Raw genomic sequence first — 25,672 nt, 5'->3', positions numbered from 1 at the left:
GACTCTAATCCTTGGAGCACAGGAGGATGAGGAGTCGTATAGTTGTAAAGGTGTATAAAATCATGAGGAGTGTATAATATCACGAGAGGAATAGATCAGGTAGACCCACAGAGTCTCTTGCCCAGTGTAGGGGAATCGAGAACCAGAGGACATAATGGAGAGGGGAAAAATATTTAATAAGCATCTGAGGGGTAACCTTTTCACGCAATGGGTGGAAGATGTATGGAACGAGCTAGCAGAGGAGATAGTCGAGGAAGGTACTATTGCAATGTTTAAGAAAAGTTTAGACAGGTACATGGATATGACAGGTGTAGAGAGATATGGGCCAAATGCAGGTAGGTCTGAGCAGTGTAGATAGGAAATGTTGGCCGGTATGGGCAAATTGGGCCTAAGGACCTGTTTTCACGCTGTAAGATCATATATAACTCTATAACTGAGGCATGGAGACTAGCAAAAACAATGCATTGTTTGCCATAGGAAGGACACTTTACCTATACTTTGTAGAATTGGATATTGAAGGCACATATCCTAAAACTAAGGTACAAGGATAGTTACTAGGGATAAAGAAAGAAGCTGGGAAAATTGGAAAACCACTGCATGCTTTGCTGCTCAGTAACAAATGTCTTGTTTAATGTGGCATGTAAAGTATTAAACTTGCTGGTGAAGTGTCACCATTTAGTACAAATAAAATCACTGGAACACACACATTGGGAGAATTGTTTTCTGTCTTTAAGGATATATAATTTTTCTGAAAACGTTACTAAATCTCCCTCCCCATCTCTTCCATACAACATCACCATTTGTGCTGTTTAAATGACCAGTACAATATTTTATATTTAAGAACTACAGTCAGAGCGCAGTTCTTGCAAAGTGATGCCAACATTAGCCGTATTTATTTTGACAATGGGTATATCTGCAACAGTGTGATATATATGATAAATGGGAGAGATTGAGAAGAACAGAGAAATAGGAGTGCATGTCCATAGGTCCCTGAAGATAGAAAAAAAAATTAAGGAACTATATAGGATAATATCCTTTATTGGCCATGACACCAAATGTAAGGGCAAAAGGGTATAGAATAGAGTTATAAAATTCTGAAACTGTGGAATGTTTTTAAGGGGGAACGTGGGGAATGGATTTATTTTGTGTAATACAGGAGGAATTTGACAGTTTGGTGGTAGGTGTTGCCATTGTCTAGAGTGGAGGCTAATCCCCGCAGCAGATAGGACTGGCTAACTCAACATGCTTTCCCCCTAGCCTGCCTGACTGGTCCTCTTGGGGAAATAAATTAACTCAACAAGGATTGAACCCAAACAAACTGAAGGAAGTAGGAATCAACAAGAAAAAAATCAATATGTAGGAAGAACTGCAGATGCTGGTTTAAACTGAAGATAGACACAAAATGCTGGAGTAACTCAGTTGAACAGGCAGCATCTATGGAGAGAAGGAATGTGTGACGTCTCGACCCAAAACGTCTCCCATTCCGTCTCTCCAGAGATGCTGCCTGTCCCGCTGAGTTACTCCAGCATTTTGGCTCTATCAGAAAAAAAACGATTTTCCTCTTAGCATGAATGGTGCTCCAGTTGTGATCTACCACTCTGGAAATTACTGTAGGATCATCTTGGTTAGACAGCCATGTTTAAGAGAGAAAGAACTAAGACATATTTCTCTGAGAGGGTCGTGAATTTATTGAAATTCTTCAACATAGAGTTTAGTTTTACTTTAGTTTGTCATTGTCACATGTACAGAGGTACAGTGAAAAGCGGTACAGGGAATATTGTTTAGAGCAAGATGAAGCCCAGTAAAGACTGATTAAAGATCCGAGGTTCTCCAATGAGGTGGATGGTAAATCAGGTCAGCTCTCTAGTTGGTGATAGGATGATTCAGTTGCCTGAGAATCCATGAATCTGGTGGTATCCATTTTCACACTTCTGTACCTTTTGCTTGATGGGAAAGGGGAGAAGAGGGACTAACTGGGGTGAGACTCGTTCTTGATTGAGCTGTTGGCCTTGTTGAGGCAGTGTGAAGTGTAGATGGAGCCAATGGAAGGGACCTTGATTTGCATGATGGTCTGGGCAGCATCCACAATTCCCTGCTATTTCTTGTGGTCTTGGTGGAGCTGTTCCCAAACCATGCTGTTACGCATACCGATAAAATGCTTTCTGCAACGCATCTGTAGAAGCTGGTTTTCCCCGAAATGTATTGCCTTGCGGGTATCTTGTCTGAATCGTTTATTTTGGGAACAGGGAGACTAACAGACATCAGCGAGTCAATTGGGGAGAGAGCAGGAAAGTGATGGTGAAGTCTTGAATGGATCTACTATGATCTTATTAAATAGCCAACCTGGCTCGAGGGACCAATTGACCTGTTCCTGCTACTCTTTCTTTTCCAACACGTGATGTAAATAGAATTGCTATCATTTGTTTGCTGATCCAGGCATAGTTAAATACTAGAGAAGCACTGTCTTCCGAAAACACAAAGCAACATTTTCTGTCACCAATATATGATATTTGGGGAAGTGGAATTAAAAAGGTACGAACAAAACATATACATGTGTATTTCCAATGAACATAATCAACAGGGAAAATCTTCCTGACGAAAATATTAAGTGAGGTATTAAATAGCTTTCATTCCTGCAGCAGATTTCACAGCTAATGGATGATCGCATGGAAGGAAAAATTACAAATTAAATTCAGTCCAGACAAGGCAATACATTTCGCTAAAATAAACGATGAAAAAGAAAAGATAATAAATGGGAGAAAACTGAGAAACATAGAAGAATCTTGGATGCATGGCCGCTGTTCCCTGAAGGTGGAGAAAATTGTTAGGAAATTATATAGGAAAATACCATTTATTGACTATGACATAAAATATAAGGGCACAAGGTCATAAAATTGAATTATAAAACATAGAATCATTATGCCAGATGTTTAGAACACTAATTAAACTATAGTTTGAATACCATGCACCGCTCTGATCACCACCATCACCATGTAAAAGAGATAGGATTACAATGGAGAGTTTACGCAGAAATTTCCAGGGGAATTTCCAGGACTAAAGAATTTTGGCAACAAGGAAAAAGCAGTGACAATTATTTGCTTTAAGATAGATGATGTGAGTGGGTACATTTAACTAGAGTGTATAAAATTATGAGCAAAGACCAAAGTGCTGGAGTAACTCAGCAAGTCAGGCAGCATGTCTGGAAAACATGGATAGGTGTCTTGTTCCTCGTTTAGCATCAAGTTCCTTGTTTCTCCAAAATTATGAGAAGCCTGGGGGGGGGGAATGGATAGGAAGAACCCGTTTCCCTAAGCAGAGAGGTCAATGATCAAGGAGGGTATTGGTTGTACAGTAATTGGAAGAAAGATTGGTACTTGGAAAGGGGCAGAAGTAATGACAACATTAGACACAATTAAGCAAATGGTCTTCTCCTGTACCATGTATTCCTAGATTGTACCAATCTGCCCTTGAGCTGTCCCACATTACTCCACAGCTGAAGAGGATATTATAGCATATATTGTACATAAAATCATGAGAGCCATAGATAATGAAGACAACCAGGACCTGTTTCCCAGGATGGAAATATATCAAATATTTGAGGCCACAGGTTCAAGGTCAGAGGGGCAAAGTTTAAAGGAGATGTGTGGGGTATGTTTTTTTTTTAATGCAGAAGGTGATGAATGGTTGGAACGTGTTGCTGGGCCTAGTGGTGGAGGCAGATACAATAGTGGCATTTAAGATACTTTTAGATTGGTGCATGGATATGGAGGGTTATGGATTATGTGCGGGCAGGTAAGAGTTGGTCTTGACATCATATTCGGCACAGGCATTGTGGGCTGGTGAGCCTGTTCCTGTGTTGCACTGTTCTATGTTCGATTTACTGTTGTCATGTTGAAAGCATTCCAGCCATGGTTAGCTTCCAGCACTGGCAATGTTCTCCTACACTGAGGTCCAGCATTCCACCGTTTAACCAGTGGCAGCATCCTTACCGTCTGTCTCCTCTTCAGAGTCGCTATGCTCCCCGCACTGAGCCCCATCTCTGCCAGCTTCCTGGCCAGCTCCACAGAGTTCACTCCGCAGCCTGGAGCCACGTTGTTCTCGCAGCGAATGTGAATGTTCATTTTGCAAACTGTCAAAAGGAGAGAAAATAGATCTGCATCAGCATCTACTGGTGCACGAAGCCCATTCAGTGCCGAAAGCAACTTGAGTCTGACAATCGATTATAAAACTTCACCGCAGTATTTTACACGGCCAGCATACCGTGCAACACATTTACTTCGAGCTCCCGTTGGCAGGTGTGCAAAAATAACACAACCTCTCCCAGTCCTTCTGACTCCTTCAAAGTCTCAGCTGCCAGCCTGTGTGACCCCAGGATTCCTACACTGACAGAGCATCCATTACAGGATGCCAATTAAAAAGACCACACTGTGCACATCTTTGCTTGAGGTAGCGGAGGGGGCCCACGACAATCTTGCTGGAGTTTATGGAATTTGCTGACTTTCATTGAAGGACTCCGATTTTGAGTTGTATAGCGGTGGATTCCTATGCTCAATCTCTTGCTGTCGTTCAGTAACTTTAACGATGACAGCCAGCTGACCAAAGGAACTGCATGTCTGTTGGATTTATGGGTTGTAACTATACTATCAGCAAAACCAATATTAAACAAAGCTTTTAGTCAACTACATTTGTTTTTGTGCATTATTGAAACATTATGTGTAAATAATTAAATGTGAATGTAGTGGATGTTCCTGGCTGATTTCACATAATTATGGTCAAGTTAATTGTCTCACCTAATCCTAAACAATAATTGCAAACTATTGTGCACTATATTTCTCCCATCTCCAATCATCCATGCTACCTCCCCCTCCTCTACCACACTTGGTATTCAAATGTGTTACACAGACAACTGCTGTTAATGTCATTCATTCAATGTCATTCATTCAAAGAAATCATCTCTCACAGTCCACCTTGAAGCTTACAAACTCCACCTCACTGACTACAAAGATGCCCTCATTGCTGCAAAATCTGCCTACCTCTCCTCCATATTCACCGATCCCTGCCTAAACCACAGAACCCTCTTCTCCACAGTGGGCAACCTCCTCAAGCCTCGAGCCAACACTCTCCCTACCTCTACTCCGGATCTCTGCAACTCATTCCTCCACTTTTTCGCTGATAAAATCAGCACCATCTATCAATCTTTATCCCCTGTACCCGACTCCCCAGCATCTACTCCACCACCTACCACGGCCCCTCCTTTCAACATCTCCACTGACCTCCTTACCCCTCCTCCACACTGCTTCCTCTCCCAGTTTGACCTGGTCACCCCTATTGAAATCTCCAAACTCATCAGCTCTTCCAAACCCACCACCTGCTCCCTCGACCCTCTCCCCACTCCCCTGTTGAAGTCCTGCCTCCCCGTACTCTGCCCCTACCTCACTAATCTCTTCAACTCCTCATTGTCCCAAGGAATTGTCCCCTCCGCTTTCAAAACTGCTGCCGTTACACCAATCCTAAAGAAACCTGGTCTTGATCCCTCCTCTCTCATTAACTACCGCCCAATCTCAAACCTCCCCTTCCTTTCAAAAACCCTGGAGCGTATCGTTGCGTCGCAACTTCATTCCCACCTCCTTGCGTATAACCTACTTGAACCCCTCCAATCTGGCTTTCGCCCCCTCCATAGCACAGAAACTGCTCTCCTCAAAGTCCTCAACGACCTCCTCACCTCTGCTGACACTGGTTCCCTCAACATCCTCATCCTCCTCGACCTGAGCGCAGCCTTCGATACAGTGAACCATAACATCCTGCTCACCAGACTCAAGGACCTCGGCATTGAAGGCTCTGCACTCAGCTGGCTCCGTTCCTACCTTTCCAACAGATCCCACTTCATCTCTCTCCACAACCACACCTCTGCTACAGCCGCAGTCACTCAAGGCGTTCCCCAAGGCTCCGTACTCGGCCCCCTCCTCTTCATCATCTACATCCTCCCCCTTGGTCAGATACTCCGCCACTTCAATCTGGACTTCCACTGTTACGCTGATGACACCCAGATTTACCTTGGCACCAAATCCCCCCACAACCCCCCCCTCTCCCATATCAACTCCTGTTTGTCAGCTATAAAAACCTGGATGCAACATAATTTCCTCAAACTCAACAGCGATAAGACAGAATTCCTCCTCATAGGCTCCAAAGCCACACTCAGCAAAATCAATAACCCCACTCTCACCATCGACGGCACCACTGTCTCCCCATCTCCCCAGGCCCGCAACCTTGGCGTGATCTTTGATTCCACCCTCTCCCTTGAGCCTCACATCCGCCATGTCATTAAAACCTCCTTCTTTCATCTCCGCAACATCGCCAAACTCAGACCCTCTCTCACTCCGCCTGCTGCTGAAAGACTCATCCATGCCTTCATCTCCTCCCGACTGGACTATTGCAACTCACTTCTCCTTGGCATCAGCTCCACCTACATCAACCGACTCCAACTGGTCCAGAACGCAGCCGCCCGACTCATCACCCACACCAAATCCTGGCATCACATCACTCCAGTCCTCAAAAAACTTCACTGGCTTCCCATCTCCCACCGGATCACCTACAAAATCCTGGTCCTCACCTACAAAGCCCTCCACCATCTGGCCCCCACATATCTCATTGACCTCCTCTCCCCCTACCAACCCTCACGGTCCCTCAGATCCACATCAGCCGGTCTCCTCTCCATCCACAAGTCCAACCTCCGCAGTTTTGGGGACAGAGCCTTCTCCAGGGCAGCTCCCAGGCTCTGGAACTCCCTCCCCCAACTGATCCGCAATTCCGTGTCCCTCCCCATCTTCCAGTCCCGCCTCAAGACCCATCTCTTCACCTCTGCCTATCCTTAGCCCCACGTCCCCGTCCCTTTTCATCTGTGCATTAATTGCCTCATGCTGTGTTTTGTATTGAATTCTGTCTTTACTTTGTGTACTAGTCATGTCTCTACTATTTATTTCATTCCCCTTACATGTTTTTCCTATACATGCTCAATTTTTGTAAGGTGTCCTTGAGACTCTTGAAAGGCGCCCATAAAATAAAATAAATGTATTATTCATTGTCATGTTATGTCTGCTGACCTGAGCACATGGAGGTGCATTTTAATGGCCTTCTGCTCACTTTCTGTGCAAAGTCAACAGGGCTTCCTTTACCACAGGAACTAAAGGAAGCCATTTACCTTTACATTGTTTCCCTTGCCCCATTAGTCCATAGAGCAGAGAGCCACAATGGTCACAGAAGGTTGGCTTCTTGTAGTTGTGGACGTGGAACTGGTGATGCACATTGATGCTGAATCTTTGTTCACATACCTGCAAGATGAAAATCATCAATTAATTAAGATGTGCATAGGTAGAGATATAGAAAGAGACAGTTGTTCTGCTTTGGTGTAACTCTGGATTTTATTATCTCCTTTTCACTTTATGATGCAGCTTGTAGGACGTTGGTTAGGACACATTTGAGGTATTGTCTGTATTTCTGGTCACCCCAATATAGGAAGGATGCGCAAGCTTTGGAGAAGGCACGGAGGAGATTTATCAGAATTATGCCTCAATTAGGGGGTATTAGCTACAAGGAGATTGTTAGACATACTGGGCTGTTTTCTCTGGCATTATGAGAGGCATATATAGGGCAAGCAGTCAGAATCTTTCCCAGAATGGAAATATCAAATACCAGAGGGCATTGCTTTAAGGTGAAAGGGGAAAAGTTTTAAGGAGATTTTTTTAATATACCGAGGGTGTTGAGTGCCTGGAACATGCTGCTGGGGGATGTATTTCAGAGACTTTTGGATTTGCAGATGGATATGCAGGGAATGGAGGGATATGGAATGGGCTAAGAGTTGGTCTTGACATAATGTTCAGCACAGGCATTGTGTACTGTTCTATGTTCTAATCTTCTAACCATTGCAATCACGCATTTGTGGTTGGAAGAATCTAGTTCGGTATGAAACGGGCAATATCATGCCAGCCACTTTTTCACAGAATGCAAGCGTGTGTTCCAGCCAAAGCTGTAGCCTCTCTTGGTCATATTAACACATTATATAGTACAGTGGGAGGCCATTCAGCCCCTATCACCCTCTATAATCATCTTACACAAGAAGGAAAGCCAGCCATGAGTTTTGATCTTGAGTGACTTGGGTCCCACTGTGCCTAGTACATTCTCAGTTCATCCCCGGAGTTTGTAAACTGAGCTCAGGGAACTCAAGTAATGAAGAAAGACACAAAAAGCTGGAGTAACTCCGTTTGTCAGGGAGCATCTCTGGAGAAAAGGAATAGATGACGTTTTGGGTCGAGGCCCTTCTTCAGACCGATGGTCAGGGGAAAGGGATATAGACGGTGATATAGAGAGAGCAATGGAATAAATGAACGAAAGGTACGAGTTCTGCGGGGGATTTCCCCTCAAATAAATGAAAGCGTTTGGATATGGGCGCTCATATTTTCTAACACCAGGGGGCGCTTTTGTTTTACTTAACAGACTATGAGCCAACGACAATAAAACTGGAAGTCAAACAGTGGGGTAAGCAGAGCAATGATTGAGGATCTGAAAGCTGTCAACTCCTCAACCAAAAATAAAGTTACAGCTACTGGAAAGAATCCAGTTTTGTCAAGTGTAATTTCTGATGGGGAGACAATGTGCCTTCTGCGAGTCTGGCGTGGGTTCCTATCTGGTGCAGAACATCTGGGACAGCTACATTGTGTGGCATGTCAGAGAGTGTAATTTTAGCTTTCAAATATTTCTGGGCATGAGTTGAACATGCAGTCAGGGTATGACCACAGAGGTATGGCCACTGATGCACGAACCCCATTTTTTCACTGCACGTTGATATGTTCAATTGAAATCCATGCCTGCCTTTTCCACTCAACCATTCCTTTAGGTTCAAACCTCTCTGTGCTGATCTGCAGAGGTTGTGACAGGCTGAACAAACACAGGAAGACAAACAGGAGGATACATTATGTTGGATACATAGTGGGAAAAAGACCTTTCTGCACAGCCCACACTCTATATATCTTCAGGCTCAAAAGAAAGAATTCCCTTTTCCCTAACACCATTCATCATCTCAGGATATTCCAAAAGGACTTTTAAAACCGGCAGAATGTAGAAACAAAGAACTGCAGATGCCAGTTTACAAAAAATGACACAAAGTGCTGGAGTAATTCAGCGGGGTCAGGCAGCATCCTTGGAGAACAAGGATAGGTGAAGTTTTGGGTTGGGACCCTTTCTTGTGATGAAAGGAACATGACACAAACTTGCGCATGTCAAGCTAGTAAAGTTGCTGCCTCAAAGTACCAGCGACAAAAGTTCCTGACCTCCTGTGGTGACTGTGATCATGTTGGTTTATTCCGGTTTCAGATCCAAAGATGTGTGGATGATAGATTAATTAGCCATTCTAAATCGACCCGTGTGTGTAGGTGAGTGTTACAATCTGTTGTGAGGAATGTGGGGAGAATATATTACAGGGAAAATGAGGAGTGGAAAGGGACTGCTCTGTCGACCAGCATTGTTTCGATGGAGTGAAATGACTTCCTTTATGTTGCACAGCAATACAGTAATAAATAGGTTACTATGGTAGGCATTTCTCTGATGCAGAGAGAATGTTAAATATTGTCGAGGGTGTTGGGCAAAACTTTCTCATTTTTCTTCAAATGAGTGCAAAGGGATCCCTCGTCTATGAGGAGACTTATTTGAGGCAGGTATGGTAACAACATTTAAAGACATTTGGGCAGGTATATGGATCAGAATGATGCACAGAATCTCTTGCCCAGAGTAGGGGAATTGAGGACCAGAGGACATAGGTTCAAGGTGAAGGGGAAAAGATTTGATAGGAATCTGAGGGGGAACCTTTTCACACAAAGGGTGGAGGGTGTATGGAACAAGCTTCCAGAGGAGGTAGTTGAGGCTGGGACTATCCCAACATTTAAGAAAAAGTTAGACAGGTACATTAATAGGACAAGGTTGGAGGAATATGGACCAAACACAGGCAGGTGGGACTAGTGTAGCTGGGACATGTTGGCCGCTGTGAGCAAGTTGGGTCGAAGGGCCTGATTCCACAGTGTATCACTCTATGATTCTATGAAAGGTTCAGATGAATATGATCCAACATTGGTAAAAGCAAGCTTAGATGGGGCATCATGGACAAGTTGGGCTGAGAGGGCCTGGTTCTGTGCTGTAATACTCTATGACTCCACCATTGGGTTTTTGGAGTTGTATACACCAAGAGTCTGACCGGAACCTCCCAAGTTCAAACAGTTGGGTGCAATCAACTGAGTTGCAGTTACAATTAGGGAAGATCCTTGACCTTACACACTAGTATGTTTCCCATCGCTAAAGTACATTTCAATTTATCTCACAAAGAAATTGCCCACTAGAGGTGAAATCCTTTCATTTTGAGCTACTGAGTAATGAACGTGAGTCCAATGTTTCCAATGCAGGGAAATGTACCTCAGGCACAGGGTTAGCCACGATATTAGTTAATGGCAGTTTAATCTCTAGGACTCAGTGACCTACCCCTGCTACGTTTTCTGTTCATCAGAAAATTCCACAGGTTCATTATGTCCATCACAGTGAGGAGGAGATTCGCTGTGATGGATGTTTGTGTAAATTGTGTTGTGTCTTGGTTCTTCTACTTGTTTGTATGACTGCAGAAACCAAATTTCGTTTGAACCTCAATGAGGTGTGTGGAACAAGCTGTCAGAGGAGGTAGTTGAGGCTGGGAATATCCCAACATTTAGGAAAAAGTTAGACAGGTACATTAATAGGACAAGGTTGGAGAAATATGGACCAAACGCAGGCAGGTGGGACTAGTGTAGCTGGGACATGTTGGCCGGTGTGAGCAAGTTGGGCTGAAGGGCCTGATTCCACACTCTATGATTCTATGAACCTCAATGAGGTTCAAATGACAACAAATAAATTGTATCATTGTATCATCCCCTGGGGGGAGAACCTTCACTTTAGCCCCTTGCTGAATGACTCTATTTTAAGACTGTGACCCTGTTTCTAGATACCTAACATCTGTTCTATCAAGCTCCCTCAGAACGAGGCAGGTTTCATTGAAGAAGTGGACACAGCTGGCAAAGAAGTATGAACTGTCCACCTCCCGAACTAAGCAATAGTTAAGATTCAAGCATATTTGTGGGGCTGGAATCATACGTAGGCCAGACCGTGTACAATAAACAGATGTTGTACCCTGGACAATCTCAGCAGGTCAGGCGGCATTTGTGGCAGTAAATGGATGGTTGACATTTTGAGTTGGGATTCTGCATCAGGCAAGACGGTACCCGGACGTGGCGCCGAGGGACGAGAAGCCGAAGCAAAGAAGTGGAAGCCAAAAAACGAATGGAAACGAAGCCGAAACGCCAACTAACCGAATGGAAACGAAGCCGAAACGCCAACTAACCGAAAGGGTGGGACGCCTAAATCCAAACTAACCGAAGGGGCGGGATGCTGAAACGCCACCTACCCAAAAGGCGGCGTCGCCTACAAGCAAACAACCGAAAGGTTGCGTCGCCTAAAAGCAAACTCACCGAATGGCCGCTCTGCCGAAACGCCACCTACTCAAAAGGCGGCGTCGCCTACAAGCCAATGGACCGAATGCCTCTCAACAGAAAAGTCAAATAACGGACAGGACGTTGCCGGGGGGCGGGACTTGTCAGCGATTGGTCCATCACATCACTGTGGAGGGATGAACATTGTCCCACACCTCCGCTCCACCCGACCCGCAGCCCGCAGAGGATGGCCGTGGGAGAGTGGGGGCTGTCCCGAGGGATGCGCACCTTCGGCCGCTTACAACTTGGTGCTTGGGTTCAGATTGTCCAGTCACCTATGGCTTGTGTGGGACAGCCCCCACTCTCGCTCGGAACGCACACAGCAAGCTCCCACGCACAAAACACCAGAATCGGTAAACTGTTTAAACCTAAGATGGACACAAATAGCTGTAGTGGGACAGCGGAACAGGCAGCATCTCTGGAGAGAAGGAATGGGTGGCATTTCGTGTCGAGACCATTCTTCAGACCTGAAGACTGAGTCTGAAGAGTCTCGACCCGAATGCCACCCATTCCTTCTCTCCAGAGATGCTACCTGTCCCACTGAGTCACTCCAGCATTTTGTGTCTATCTTTGTTGTCAGTGCCAGTTTTCTCAACTTTTATAGTCGCTCTGCATAAGTGGGGGGGGAGAGAGAGAGAAGAGAGAGTGAGAAGGGAGAAGAGAGAGAAATGGGTGAGAGAGGAGAGAAAGGGAAGAGAGAGGGGGGGGAAGAGAGAGGAGGAGAGAGAGAGATAGGGTGGAGAGAGAAGGGTGAGAGCGGGGAGAGAGAGGGGGAGAGAAAGGGAGAGAGAGAAGGAGAGAGAGGGGGAGAGGAGGGGGAAAAGAGGAGGGAGATACAAGGGGAGAGAGAGAGAGAGAGAAGGAGAGAGGTGAGAGAGAGAGAGGGGATGAGGGTATACAGGGTTGGAGATGAGGAAGAGAGGGGATGGGAGAGAGAAGGAGAAGGGGATGAGAGAGGGGAGGGAAGAAAGGGAGAGGGAGGGGGGATTTTCCCACACAAGCCATATGTGACTGAGCAATCTGAACCCAAGCACAAGTTGTAAGGGCCGAAGGTGCGCATCCCTCGGGACAGCCCCCACTCTCCCACCTCCACCCTCGCTGTGGGTCGGGTGGAGCGGAGGTGTGGGACAATGTTCATCCCTCCACAGTGATGTGATGGACGCGGGGGTCTGGACCAATCGCTAACAAGTCCCGCCCCCTGACAACGTCCTGTCCATTATTTGACTTTTCTGTTGAGCGGCAGTCGGTCCGTTGGCCTGTAGGCGACACCGCCTTTTGGGTAGGTGGCGTTTTGGCAGAGCGGCCATTCGGTGAGTTTGCTTTTATGCGACGCAACCTTTCAGTTAGTTGGCTTTTAGGCGTTCCACATTTTCGGTTAGTTGGCGCTTTGGCTTTGTTTCCGTTCGGTTATTTGCCGTTTCGGCCTAGTTTCCATTCGGTTATTTGGCTTCCACTTCTTTACTTCGTCCATCGGCGCCATGTCCGCACACGGGCAAGACACCCTCAATACCACTGGACCAAAATTATCCACAGGTGCTGCTTGGCATGCTGAATTCCCCAAGCAGTTTGTTTTTTGCACCAGATTTCATCATCGGCAGACTCTTGTGTTTCCAGATTTCTTCCCCTATAGGATATTTGTTCCCCTATAGGATATTTGTGACCCTGTTAGGATTTTAAACAGGAAACTAATCATTGGTTTTCTTTACTTACCTTAACTTCTTCATAAATCAACTTTATTTACTTATTCAAATTTAACGTTTCCTTTCTGTGTGAACTGGTGAGGGAACTACATAGATATATACTACTACCAGTGAGAGAACTACACATATATAGTCACTCAGCCACATCTGACCACATTTCACTGAACACATGCACTCAGGCCTGCACTTACCTCTGCTTTCATCTCCTTCTTTATTCTGGGGCATGCTGTGACAATTAGCTGGTGGCAGCGTTTGTGAACCACACATGTACAAACTGCGAACCAAACAGGAACCAGGATTAATAAAGCACAGCGTTGTGGAGCGAAATTCTGTGAGCGCATCATATTTCTTACTAATTTTTGTAGCTTTTATTATGCAAAACACTGAAATGGTTAAGCTCATGAAGCACCTTGGTTTGCGGGAGCAGTAATGTTTTCGAAGAATCACATCTCAGCCTAGCGAACCAGGAATGAGCATGACGTAAGTTTGTTTGTTCCTCGTTTTTGGCTTTTGTGGTCAGGTAAAGTCTACCTTCAAACACTTGAGGAAATACTGTCAGCAAAAAAAACTGCAGGCTAGGAATTTAAAAAAGCAAATGGTTTCTTTAAAATTTTTTTTTAATTGATTACATTTAAAAAAAAATTTAATCAATTGACTTTGTTCAAATGTAATGCAGATGTTTCTTAACTCCCATGCGACTCTTCACAAGGATATGTCCCAGTCAGCAGTGTTAAATTGCACCTAATGAATGTTCTTTACACCGGCTGCTGGAGTTCGAGACAAAGGGTCCAACCAGTAAAAATGGATGAGAATCCAGATTCCAAATCCGATGATCCGATTGGGATGAATAGAGGGTTAGTTGATTCTCAAATCTGGCAGTAAAGTTGAAAATCTGCTTAGATGCAGGTTAACACGGATGTTTTTCCCCAATGCCTGCCCCAATGACCACACCCCCCCCTCCCCCCCAGAGGTTGCCGGAGGTTGCAGCTAGTGGAAGGTAAGACCTTCTTCCACTACCTGCAACCTCCGGCAACCACCTTCAACTAGCATCGCAACCGGCTTCGACTAAAAAATTACCGATTTTTAAAACGGCAACCTATTTTTAGTCGCGGCTGGTTTTTAATTTTTTGAAATAATCGCCGGAACATAGAAGAAGCGGAAACCACTTTCGACTGACAAAAACCTCCGGGAACCGCATGGAAACCTTGGGTGGGGCGTAAAGTCTCCAGAGGTTTCCGTTCAGGTTTCCTAAGTGGGACAGGGGCATTACCTGCTTCCACTCTGATCCCATGGTGATTGAGATAGCTGACGTCAATGTGGGAATGGAGGGTTCCACCACAGTTGAGACAAGAAATTCTGTTTCTGCTGTTGGTGTTAAGCTTCTGTGTATCATGGATGATGAACTCGAGGTTTGCAGTGCCATTCTGAATGCTCCCTCTCTGTATCGAACAGTTATGGGCTAAGGATTCCCACATATTGGTGCGAATGTTACTGTTTCCCAAATAATCTTTGAGGGCATCTTAATGTCGATACTTCTGTCCACTTAATAAACCCTTTCCGTTACAGACCAAGTTAGTTCACATCATGGAGGTCCCCAGGAAGGTGGGGATCACTGGGGTCTGGTATACCATAAGTTTATATGACGGGCTTTAGGTACAGTGGGAGGGGGAGGTGTGGTGCTGTGTACTGTACTTGGGAAACCATGTTTTATGGTGGGTGGCCATGTGATGATGTTATATGGCAGTGTATCATGGTCAGAAAGCTATGTGCTGTGGTTGGGAAGGTAGGCTATGTATCATAGCAAGAGGAATGGTATCGCAGTTGTTGAGGGGTGGGGGTGGGGGGGTTATTTGTGGCTGTATGTTACTGTGGGGACTACTATTTGAGTATGCTGGGCTGTGTATTGTGACTGAGTGGACTGCATAGCACATTTACAGGACTATACATTGGGACTTAGAGAGTTCTTTTTTTTCCATTGAAAATACGGCATGGAAACAGGCCTTTCAACCCACACGTCCACACCAACTGTTGATTACCCGCTCATACAAGCTCTATGTTATCACACGTTCCAATCCACTCCCTACACATTAGCCGCAATTCACAGAGGCCAATTAATACACAAAATCACACGTCTGTGGAATGTGGAAGGAGACCAGATCACGTGGAAGAAACCCACAGTCACAGTGAAAACTTGTTAACTCCACACACACAGTAGCCGAGGACAGGATTGAACCCACGTCTCAGGTGTTGTGAGGATGCTGCTCTACCAGCCTGAACCACTGTGCCACTCTTTTATGCCCCTGCCCCACTTAGGAAACCTGGGACACCTCTGGAGACTTTGCGCCCCGCCCAAGGTTTCCGTGCGGTTCCCGGAGGTTGCAGGTGGTTGCCGGAGGTTGCAGGTAGTGGAAGCAGGTAGGGAGACTGACAAAAACCTCCGGGAACCTCCAGGAACCGCACGGAAACCTTGGGTGGGGCGCAAGGTCTCCAGAGGTTTCCGTTCAGGTTTCCTAAGTGGGACAGGGGCATTATAGTTGTGTTCCATGGTAAGGGGCTGTGTGGTGCAGTCAGGTGAGCAGCATGTTGGGGTCGGGTGAGCTGTGTAGTGCAGTTGGATGCAGTTGTGTGGTTTGTGTGGTGGGTTCGGGAGGACTGCAGGTCCATGGCTCTGTGTGGTGTTTGGTGGCTCTATATCAACATTAGGAGGCTGTGTTTTTGACAAATTCCATTCCAGATCCAATGCAATTTATTACAATTTATGCAATTTGTCTCATTAGATTAAAGAATGATTGATTACCTTGACATTGGTATCCTTGTTTGCCAAAGATTCCCCTGTGGATTATACAGAAATAGAAATCACTGGTTAGATTGGGACGGAGACCAGTTGTCAGTCCATTTCCCCTCATCTCTCTACTTCCCTCACATGATCACAGCTCTATCGGCATCTAGCTCCCTCCTGTCAACCACCCTGCCTGCCAGTCTGCTCATACATTGATTATGCACCATACAAAGAAATAACTCCTAATGTCTGTTCTCTCTTGTCTGCCACATTACTTTGGCAATATGGTAATCTGGGATTTGCCTTTCTGCAGCACCCTTCCCAGTCGATATTTCAGCTCTTAGTTCTCAGAATAAATAAATAGAGACAATACATTTATTTTAAGTAAGCTTCATTCTTAAGTACTCTGATGCACAAGGCAAACTCCTTTTGCTATTCAAAGAAATTCAGCAGCAAATGCGTTTCAACAACAGGGCTCTCTTTGCAGTCTTTACATGAACAAGAGCCTGAAATTAAGTGTTTTTTTAGAGATACAGCATGGAAACGGGCCCTTCAACCCACAGAATCCACACTGACCATTGATCACTAGTTCGATGTTTCACATCCTCCATACTAGAGGCAATTTACAGAAGCCAATTAACCTACAAACGTGCATGTCATCGGGGTGTGCGAGGACACCGGAGTGCCCGGTGAAAGCCCATGCGGTCACAGGGAGAACATGCAAAGTCCATACAGACAGCACCCTCAGTCAAGATTGAACCCAGATCTCTGGCGCTGTAAGGCAGAAACTCTACCACTGTGCCACTGCCCCAAGAGGTGGAACACAGTTGTACTTTACTATAAAAGCAACTTTTTATTTGAAGGCATGTCCCAGATACAGAGAGATCCTGGTAGATGTGCAGGGTATAACTTCTAAACAAATGGCAAGTGACAACTTTAACACCATAGGTTTAAGGTGAAGGGGAAAAGTTTAAATAGGAATCTAAAAATTGGGCCAAAGGGCCTGTTTCCACGCTGATATAATTCTCTATGACCAGTAGCTAAACACAGAAGCTTCCTACCAGATGAATTCCCTGCAGTGGGAGCAGTACGTGGGCTGGCGCAGGTAGGTAGCCATGAACTTGTGGTTGTTGACCTGGTGAATCTTTCGCCGCATCGCACCTTGCCGTTTCCTGGAAACGATGCGTTCCTTGAATGCCCTTTCAGGTACATTGTGCTTCACTTGTTCTTCAGGCTCTAAGAAACAGAAAGTACAAGATAAAAGCATCACCGAATCCCCTGAATCAAGAGCAACATTCTGGTCAGCAACATCATGCTTGCTTGTGTCCAGCACAGAAGGGGATTTAAATCAGACTTGCTGAACCATCACTGCTACTGAGTATAAAGGTCATCCTGCAGACCTTGGAATTAAATAAAACACACACAAAATGTTCTGGGGTAACTCGCGAGTCAGGCAGCATCACTGGTAGACATGGATAGATGACGTTTTGGGTTAGGACACTTCTTCAAATCTTGGAATTATTTGCCTTTAATACTCCCATCTGCCACCAAGGACAAGAGCTGCTTCTCCTTCAAATCGCAACTTCAAGTTCCAGTTCAAGTGAGTTTATTGCCATGTGTCCCTGATAGGACAATGAAATTCTTGCTTTGCTTCAACACATGGAACATAGTAGGTATTTACTACAAAACAGATCAGTGTGTCCATATACCATAATATAAATATATACACACATGAATAAATAAACTGATCAAGTGCAAATAACAGATAATGGGTTATTAATAATCAGAGTTTTGTCCGAGCCAGGTTTAAGAGCCTGATGGCTGCGGGGAAGCAGCTATCCCTGAACCTGGTCGTTGCAGTCTTCAGGCTCCTGTATCTTCCACCTGAAGGTAGCAGGGAGATGAGTGTGTGGCCAGGATGGTGTGGGTCTTTGATGATATTGCCAGCCTTTTTGAGGCAGCGACTGCGATAAATCCCCTCGATGGAAGGAAGGTCAGAGCCGATGATGGACTGGGCAGTGTTTACTACTTTTTGTAGTCTTTTCCTCTCCAGGGTGCTCAAGTTGCCGAACCAAGCCACGATGCAACCGGTCAGCATGCTCTCTATATCATGCCTTAGAAAATATTGCTCTACCTTCAGCTTTGCTGGGTCTAAATCCTGGAATTTGCCTCCCAAAACATTATGGGCGAACTACTCTCCAAGAAGGTGGCTCACTACCTTCTTGCGGCCTGTACCCACTGGGATTTGGAAGGAGGAGGGTGTATCTCATTGAAACCTATCTGATAATAAAAGGCGGAGATGGCGTATACGTTGAAAGGATGATTCCAGTAATAGTAGAGTCTATAACCAGAGGGCACAGCCTCAGAATAAAAGAACATGCCTTCAGAATGGAGATGAGGAGGAATTTCTTTAGGCAGAGGGTGGCGATTCTGTGGAATTCATTGCCACAGACCGTTGTGGCGGGTATTTGGGTATTTTTAAGACGGAAATTCATAAGTTCGTGATTAGGAGGGGGGTTAATGGTTATGGGGAGAAGGCAGGAGAATGGGGTGAAAAATTGATCAGCCACGATTGAATGGGGGAGTAGACGTGATGGGTTGAATGGCTTAATTCTGCTCCTATGTCTATGGTCTTACCAACACTCAAGGGAAATTAGGGATGAGCAATAAATGATGGCCCACGATACCAATGATGCCACCTCTCGATCAGCATTGAGCATTCTTCTTACGTTATATACCTTATTCAGTTCTCTGATTGTAATAGTACCCTTTATAAAGCCAGTCAAAGTCAATTTTATTCGTCACATGCACCCAAAGGTGCAGTGAAAGCATTGCTCAGGCAATCTTAATTAATGATCAATGAGCAATATTTCAAATGGTGGGGAAGAAAGTTCCAAGTTTCCTAAAGAGGCCTTTAGATGCTTGGGAGAGTCTCAGTTTGCGTGGAAAAATATTTAACCAAAAAAAAAATTGCAAAGCCGTAATAATGTGCACATAGGTTTCCTAGTCGCCAAGCTCTCACTAATCAGAAAAGTATTATGTAAGGAAGTTTTTATTTAAAAATGGCCTTGATCTTTGCTGGCTTAAAGAATATTTACCAATATAGTTCTAACAGTCCCCCAGACTCTCTAGTTCGGCGACCTTCTGTTCATTAATTCATAAATTCAAAGGTTCTAGGAGCAGAATTAGGCCATTCAGCCTATCAAGTCTACTCCGCCATTCAATCATGGCTGATCTATCTTTCCCTCTCAACCCCGTTCTCCTGTCTTCTCCCCATAACCCTTGACACCCATACTAATCAAGAATCTGTCAATCTCCACCTTAAAAATATTAATTGACTTGACCTCCACAGCCAGCAATGAATTCCACAGATTCACCACCCTCTGACTGAAGACATTCCTTCTCATCTTTCTAAAGGTATATCCTCTTATTCTGAGGCTATGGCCTCTGGTCCTAGACTCTCCCACTTGTGGAAATTTACTAGTTGTAACTTTGTCGGCACCAGAAACGTGGCGACTCTTGTGTACTGCGTAGGTGAGGACTGCTCTATGATTTTACCGAGTTGTATGCAAAGCAAAGCATTTCACTGTTTCTAGGAATATGTGAAAGTAAAATATAATTGAATCACTGAGACAGCAGCCCAAGTCCTGTTTTGTACAGAAGATATGGGAGCAACAAAGGGAATAGGTAATTTGGCCCTTTGAGTTTGCTAGTACATCTCAGCATTTCTTTGAATGGATAGAATGTAAAAGGAAGCAATTGCCATGACAACGAGCTATCCCAGCATTCAAGTTGGCTGTTAAATTGATCCACTAAAATTAGTGTAAGATTTTCACCATCGCCCGGTGGTATTGCCATCATACCTGCCAACTACAAAGCAAGGAAAAGCTGACGAGCAGTATAAACTTGACAGACCCTGAAATCTCCAAGAACAATAACAGAAATACAGCTCTGAATAAAAGCACAAGTGTGACTGAACAAATTTAACCCCCTTCCTTTGCTCGAAATCAAGACATCTGAATTGATATTTAAACATCACTTTCCAAATTCCAGTCAATTTATGTGAGAAACAAGAATTTCAGATGTGACCCACCACAAGAAATGAACTGGGGGGAAAAAATGGTCATAAAGCTGTACTCATGTATGAACTATATAAAATTATGAAGATTTTGTTAAGGTGTACTGACAAATTTCTGAAGGGGAATGATCTACTTTCTCAGAATTCATAAGCATGATCATGTTGGGAAAATTCACCCTTTCATATTTTATGATTTGCTCCAATTATTTTCACCATCTGCCTTTGCTGTTCCACATCAGTGAGCAGATAACACAATTGAAAAAATAAAGGTGGATTGACACATTATCAACTGAGATTAAAAACTCACAGTAAATGTTGCAAAGTTTATAGATGCTACACCATGTTACCTATTAATAACCCATATTCTATAAAATTGGTTAATAAATGAAGTGCAATAGAAGCAAGGCTTCCTGCATTCCATAAAACGGAACTCTGCGAGAAGCTTCCCAATTTCCTACTTGCAGCATAACCTTTATTAAAATAATTGTAATATGATCAACTGACTATAAATGGTGCTAAATACTTAAGAACTGGGTTATTTCTCTTAAAAAAGTGCTGTTCAGAGAAGCAATGACATAAAGTCAACTAATATAATACTAAGGTACACAGAAAAGCTGGAGAAACTCAGCGGGTGCAGCAGCATCTATGGAGCGAAGGAAATAGGCAACGTTTCGGGCCGAAACCCTAATATAATACTAATCCTGAATGTCAAAATGCAGGGAAAATTATCTACATAACCATGACCGTGAAAGCAAAGGTTGAAATCCCCAACCAATAAAACAAACATACTTTAGTGGTCTGAGAAACGACTACTGGAGTTTTCAACAGATCTTTATTCAAAAGTTCGATATCCAGTATACAGGTTCTCCAGACACGTCTGCCCACAACGGTGGTCAGCGCTGAACTAACGCGCGCAGGTGAAAATCCGCGCGAAACAAGCAGCCCCTCCCGTGTCACGTGACCGCGGCATCCGAACGCCGGGTTCGATATCGGCGTGCGCTAGCAGGTGCCGCAATACTCCAGAAAGTTTTCCACTTCACAAAGATGATCCACACTACACTGGGTTAAGCACAGGTTTAGCACACAAGCATCCCTGAATCACCTCCCTACTGGATGGTCACGCTCTTTTTGAAGGGTGGCATGGTAGCGCAGTGGTAGAGTTGCTGTCTTACAGCACCAGAGATCCAGCTTCGATCCTGATTATGGATGTTGTCTGCACGGAGTTTGTACATTCTCCCCATGACCGCGTGGGTTTTCCCCAGGCGTTCTGGTTTCCTCCCACACTCCAAAGACGTACAGGTTTGCAGGTTAATTGGCTTCGTTAAAAATTGTACATTGTACAGTAGGATAGCGCTAGTTTACAGGGACCTCTGGTCGGCATGGATTCGATGGGCTGAAAGGCCTGTTTCCATGCTGTATCTTCAGGCTAAACTAAACCCTCCAAATATCAAGGTTGAAATACAAAACACAGAAATTAATGAGAAAGGTAGCAGTTTGTGAATAGATCAGCCGTGGTTTCAGTGATAAAAAGTGGCCACACCTAGTTTCAAATTACCTTCAGTTTGGTAGGAATTACAATATGTGTGAGGGCGCCTGCAAACCTCAATGCCGTAATAAGCCATTAGGTGGATAAAATAACCATCTCCGCCTCTTGTTCTGCTTAATAGAGCAGCAGAGCATATTTTAAAACAGGGTGCAATAGGTACGGGGACTCTTACAAGATTAATACAAGTGAGGTTGAGATTTTCTTATCCTTTAACGAAACATAGTTCCACATCATTTCATCCAAATGGATGCTAAATATGCTTGTGTATTTGGAAACTATTTTAAGCATTGATCACAACCTTGCAATTTTAATTGGACTTAAATTAGTTTTCAACCATTTTCAGTTTTTCTCCCTTGTTCTCCAGCTTTGAATTAGCGCTGTGCATCTTCTATCTGTTCTGTCTCTGTCAAACTTCGGCACCTTCAAGATTTCACTCATCAATCCCCCTCTGGCAACTAATGGATCTAGTTTTTCCAGTCTCTCCTCATAGTTCAATCCTTGAACACTGCAAATAAATATCATAGTTATAGTGTCATAGATTCAGAAATGCGTAAACAGGCCCTTCGGCCCAACTTGCCAATGCCGACCAAGTTGCCCCAGTTATACAAGTCCTACCTACACAAATTAAAAACATATCCCTCTAAACTTTTCCTGTCCATGTACCTACCCAAATGTCTTTTAAATATTCTTATAGTATCTGCCTCTACCATCTCCTCTGGCAGCTCATTCCATATATCCCCCCTGTGTGTGAAATATTTGCACTTCTTTCCCCTCTCACCTTACTGATTTAAAAGCAACACGCCGATCCCCTGGATCAGGTGCTTATGGATTGGGAGAGAAAGAAGTGAATGTGAACACTGCCTCACCATTTAACAGCAACTGACAATTCTCCTTGACAATGTGATGATGATTTGCCTCTCGACCTGCCATAGTACACATAGAAAATGTACATAGAGTTTGTGCATTCACCCTGTGACCGCGTGGGTTTTCTCTGGGTGCTCTGGTTTCCTCGCACACTCCGGACATATAGGTTTGTAGGTTAATTGGCTTGGGTGAAAAATAGTAAATTGTGGGCCAAAGGGCATGTTTCCACGTTGTATTTCTAAAGGCTAAAGTAAAAGTCTAAATCGTGAAATGAACACAGCCCACCCCAATATGTAGAGCAGAGGCCAGTCTGAAGCTAAGATATATTCCCAGTGTTGTGTGGCTTGGCTACATCATCCTTACAGGACCCAACATCGATCTGTAGTTCAAATCTGATCTGAAACGTTGTCTGTCCATTTCCCTCCTCAGATGACCCACTGAGTTTCTCCACCAGTTTGTTTTTAATACCCAAACACGTTTCTGAGAAAGATCGTCATTCAAATTTGCAAGTCCTATACTTTTATTCACTACCAGAACATTTTGTGAATGCTACGGTTTGCAAGTTACACAGCATCTGATTTGTAAAATAGAAACATGTCATGGTTGCCACTTCATTTATGTCACAATTTACAAGTCAGATGCTGATCCAGATTTGAAATATTGGGTTGTTTTTCCATTCGGACCATGCTACATTAATTGTTAGATACGCATTTGTTGAATAAAGTAGGTTTTGTGCTGTGGGAAACAATAGCAAGACCACATTTGTTGCCCTTGTCTGGTGGACTTGATGCCTCAGTTGCAGACATTTGAGGGATGGCAGTTTCTCAAGGCCTTATTGACTCAGGGATTAGGAAGGAATGCGAGGATGGGTTGTGTTGTCAGGAGGATTTGTAAAATGAAGGAGTTATTGGTTCACACACACACAATAGAAATACAAATAAAGTCTATTATAGACTTTATATCTCTATGGTAGATTGGAAAGCAATCAAAATGCGCGCTTAAAAAGTGCCTGTGAGAATGGACCAAACAGATCTAAGCTACATTTTAATATAAAATTGCATACATGCAAGCCTACAAGTAACAAACAAAATATGTAGATCACCTCTGAAAAGTACATAGTTACAATATCACTTGTTTTAGTGACTGTGAAATGAAAAAAAAAATTATCTAGATCCTGGCAAACCAATAACTATTGGCGAAGAACCAGTCCAGGCATTACATTTTGGGCTTCTACCCCATCCTAACTTGGGGGCGGGTGTGAGAGTGTGTGTGTGTGTGTGTGTGTGTGTGTGTGTGTGTGTGTGTGTGTGTGTGTGTGTGTGTGTGTGTGTGTGTGTGTGTGTGTGTGCGCGTGCGTGTGCGTGTGCGTGTGCGTGTGTGTGTGTGTGTGTGTGTTGTCTGTGCGTGATGTGTGTGTGTGTGTGTGTGTGTGTGTGTGTGTGTGTGTGTGTGTGTGTGTGTGTGTGTGTGTGTGTTGTCTGTGCGTGATGTGTGTGTGTGTTAGTTGTCTGTTCGTTATGTATGTGGGAGGAAAGGAGAGAAGGGAGGTAGGGAGGAAGGAGAGTGGGGAGTGAGGGAAGTAGAGAAAGAAGGGAGGGAGGGAAGGAGAGAAAGAAGGGAGGGAGGGAAGGAGGGAAGGAGAGAAGGGAAAAGAGAGAGAGGAAGGAGAGAAAGAAGGGAGGGCGGGAAGGAGAGAAGGGAAAAGAGAGAGAGGAAGGAGAGAAAGAAGGGAGGGAGGGAAGGAGAGAAGGGAAAAGTGAGAGATGAAGGAGGGAGGGAAGGAGAGAAGGGAGGGAAGGGAAGGAGAGAAGGGAGGGAGAGTGCCGGCGGTGGGAGCGGATGCCGGGGTCCGTGTGGACGGGTGTGAGCTGAGGCCGAGGTTTGTAAACGTTGCTCCAACCCCCGGCCCAGCCCTCCCTGTATTGTTCACCGCGTTTCCCTGGGGAGAGAGAGGGGTGGAGCCGGGGCTGTGTGTGTGAAGCACGGCGACTGGAGGGGCGGGAGCGCTGCCCTGGGACTGCGGGAACGACCCACCTCCCCCTCTCCCCCTTCTCCATTCCCCTTCACACACCCACCCAATCTATCCCATTCTTCACCTTCCATCCCTCTACTCTCTCTCCACCCCTCTCTCCCCCCTCCACCCGGGGTAGATGTACCTGAGCCGAGAGTAGATTACTCTGGCGGGGGACCCCCTTAGGTGTGGGGCCCAATTGGGAGCAATTGGTCCAATCGGCTTAAGGTCAGCCCTGCCAGAATGGTGTTGAATAGTATTTGTGCTGAGTCCCTTGAGCATTGATTCAGCTGGGCCAATCCAGGCAAATTACATCACAACATTGCCTGGAGCATGTGATGCCCAAACTCGGTTGGATTAGCCCAGCTTCTGCCCCTGTCTTGCATCCATTACAAGTAGCGTAGCTAATAACAACTGTTTTTTCTTCTGTAAATGTCTAGGTCAGTGCTGACTCCCATCATGTTGATTCCTGGGATCTTGATAACTGCAGTGAAATGAAGATCCCAGGAATTGATAGGTTCTCGTTTGTTCACGATGGATACTGCCATATATTTAGGTGGAGCAAAAGATGCCTGTTGGATGCCAGATCAAACCTTTATGTCATAAAGATCCTATCACAAGCTGGCACAACTACTTCATTATTACAGGAGTTGTGAATATACAGTTGATCACTGTTAGCAAACTGCCCATTTGTGAAAGAAGCTCAATAATAAAGCAATTGTAGGTGGCTGGGTTGGAGGCACAACCACAAATGGCTTAGACCTGGGATAATCGGCCTACCGATAACCACCCGATATTTGATTTCTACTGACCTCAGAATCTTCAGGTTTTGTTTACACACCATTTGGTCAAGAACTCTTATGATGTCAAGAACAACTTCTCTTAACTCTGCTCTTGCCCTCAGTCCTTGTGTTATGTCTGTGTCAAGGCTGTGATAAGGTCTGGAGCTGAAATATTCTGGCGGAAATTTAGGATTACCAAACATTCCTTTGGTGAGGGAAAGATATAATGATTCAATGATATTTTATGGCCACATATACCCAAGTACAGTGCAATTCTTTGTTTTTGCATACAATCTGGAAAAATCATACAACAGACTAGGCAGTACACAAAGAGTGGCCGCGTTTCAGTCGCCG

General features: G+C 44.6%; 1 protein-coding gene across 1 annotated transcript in view; it reads right to left on the bottom strand.

Moving 5' to 3' along the window:
• prkch (protein kinase C eta) overlaps positions 1–25,672 on the bottom strand; it is a 200,309-nt gene that overhangs the window by 69,236 nt on the left and 105,401 nt on the right. The window contains exons 3-7 of the mRNA XM_033027436.1: positions 17,099–17,273; positions 16,056–16,090; positions 13,450–13,532; positions 7,199–7,328; positions 3,990–4,129 (exon numbers count right to left, since the gene is read on the bottom strand). Of these exons, the coding sequence (XP_032883327.1) occupies positions 3,990–4,129; positions 7,199–7,328; positions 13,450–13,532; positions 16,056–16,090; positions 17,099–17,273 (563 nt within the window). The remainder of the gene's footprint in view (positions 1–3,989; positions 4,130–7,198; positions 7,329–13,449; positions 13,533–16,055; positions 16,091–17,098; positions 17,274–25,672) is intronic.

The sequence above is a fragment of the Amblyraja radiata genome, chromosome 9 (assembly GCF_010909765.2).
Source record: "Amblyraja radiata isolate CabotCenter1 chromosome 9, sAmbRad1.1.pri, whole genome shotgun sequence".
Taxonomy (NCBI): domain Eukaryota; kingdom Metazoa; phylum Chordata; class Chondrichthyes; order Rajiformes; family Rajidae; genus Amblyraja; species Amblyraja radiata.
This window is presented reverse-complemented; position numbering and strand designations above follow the sequence as displayed.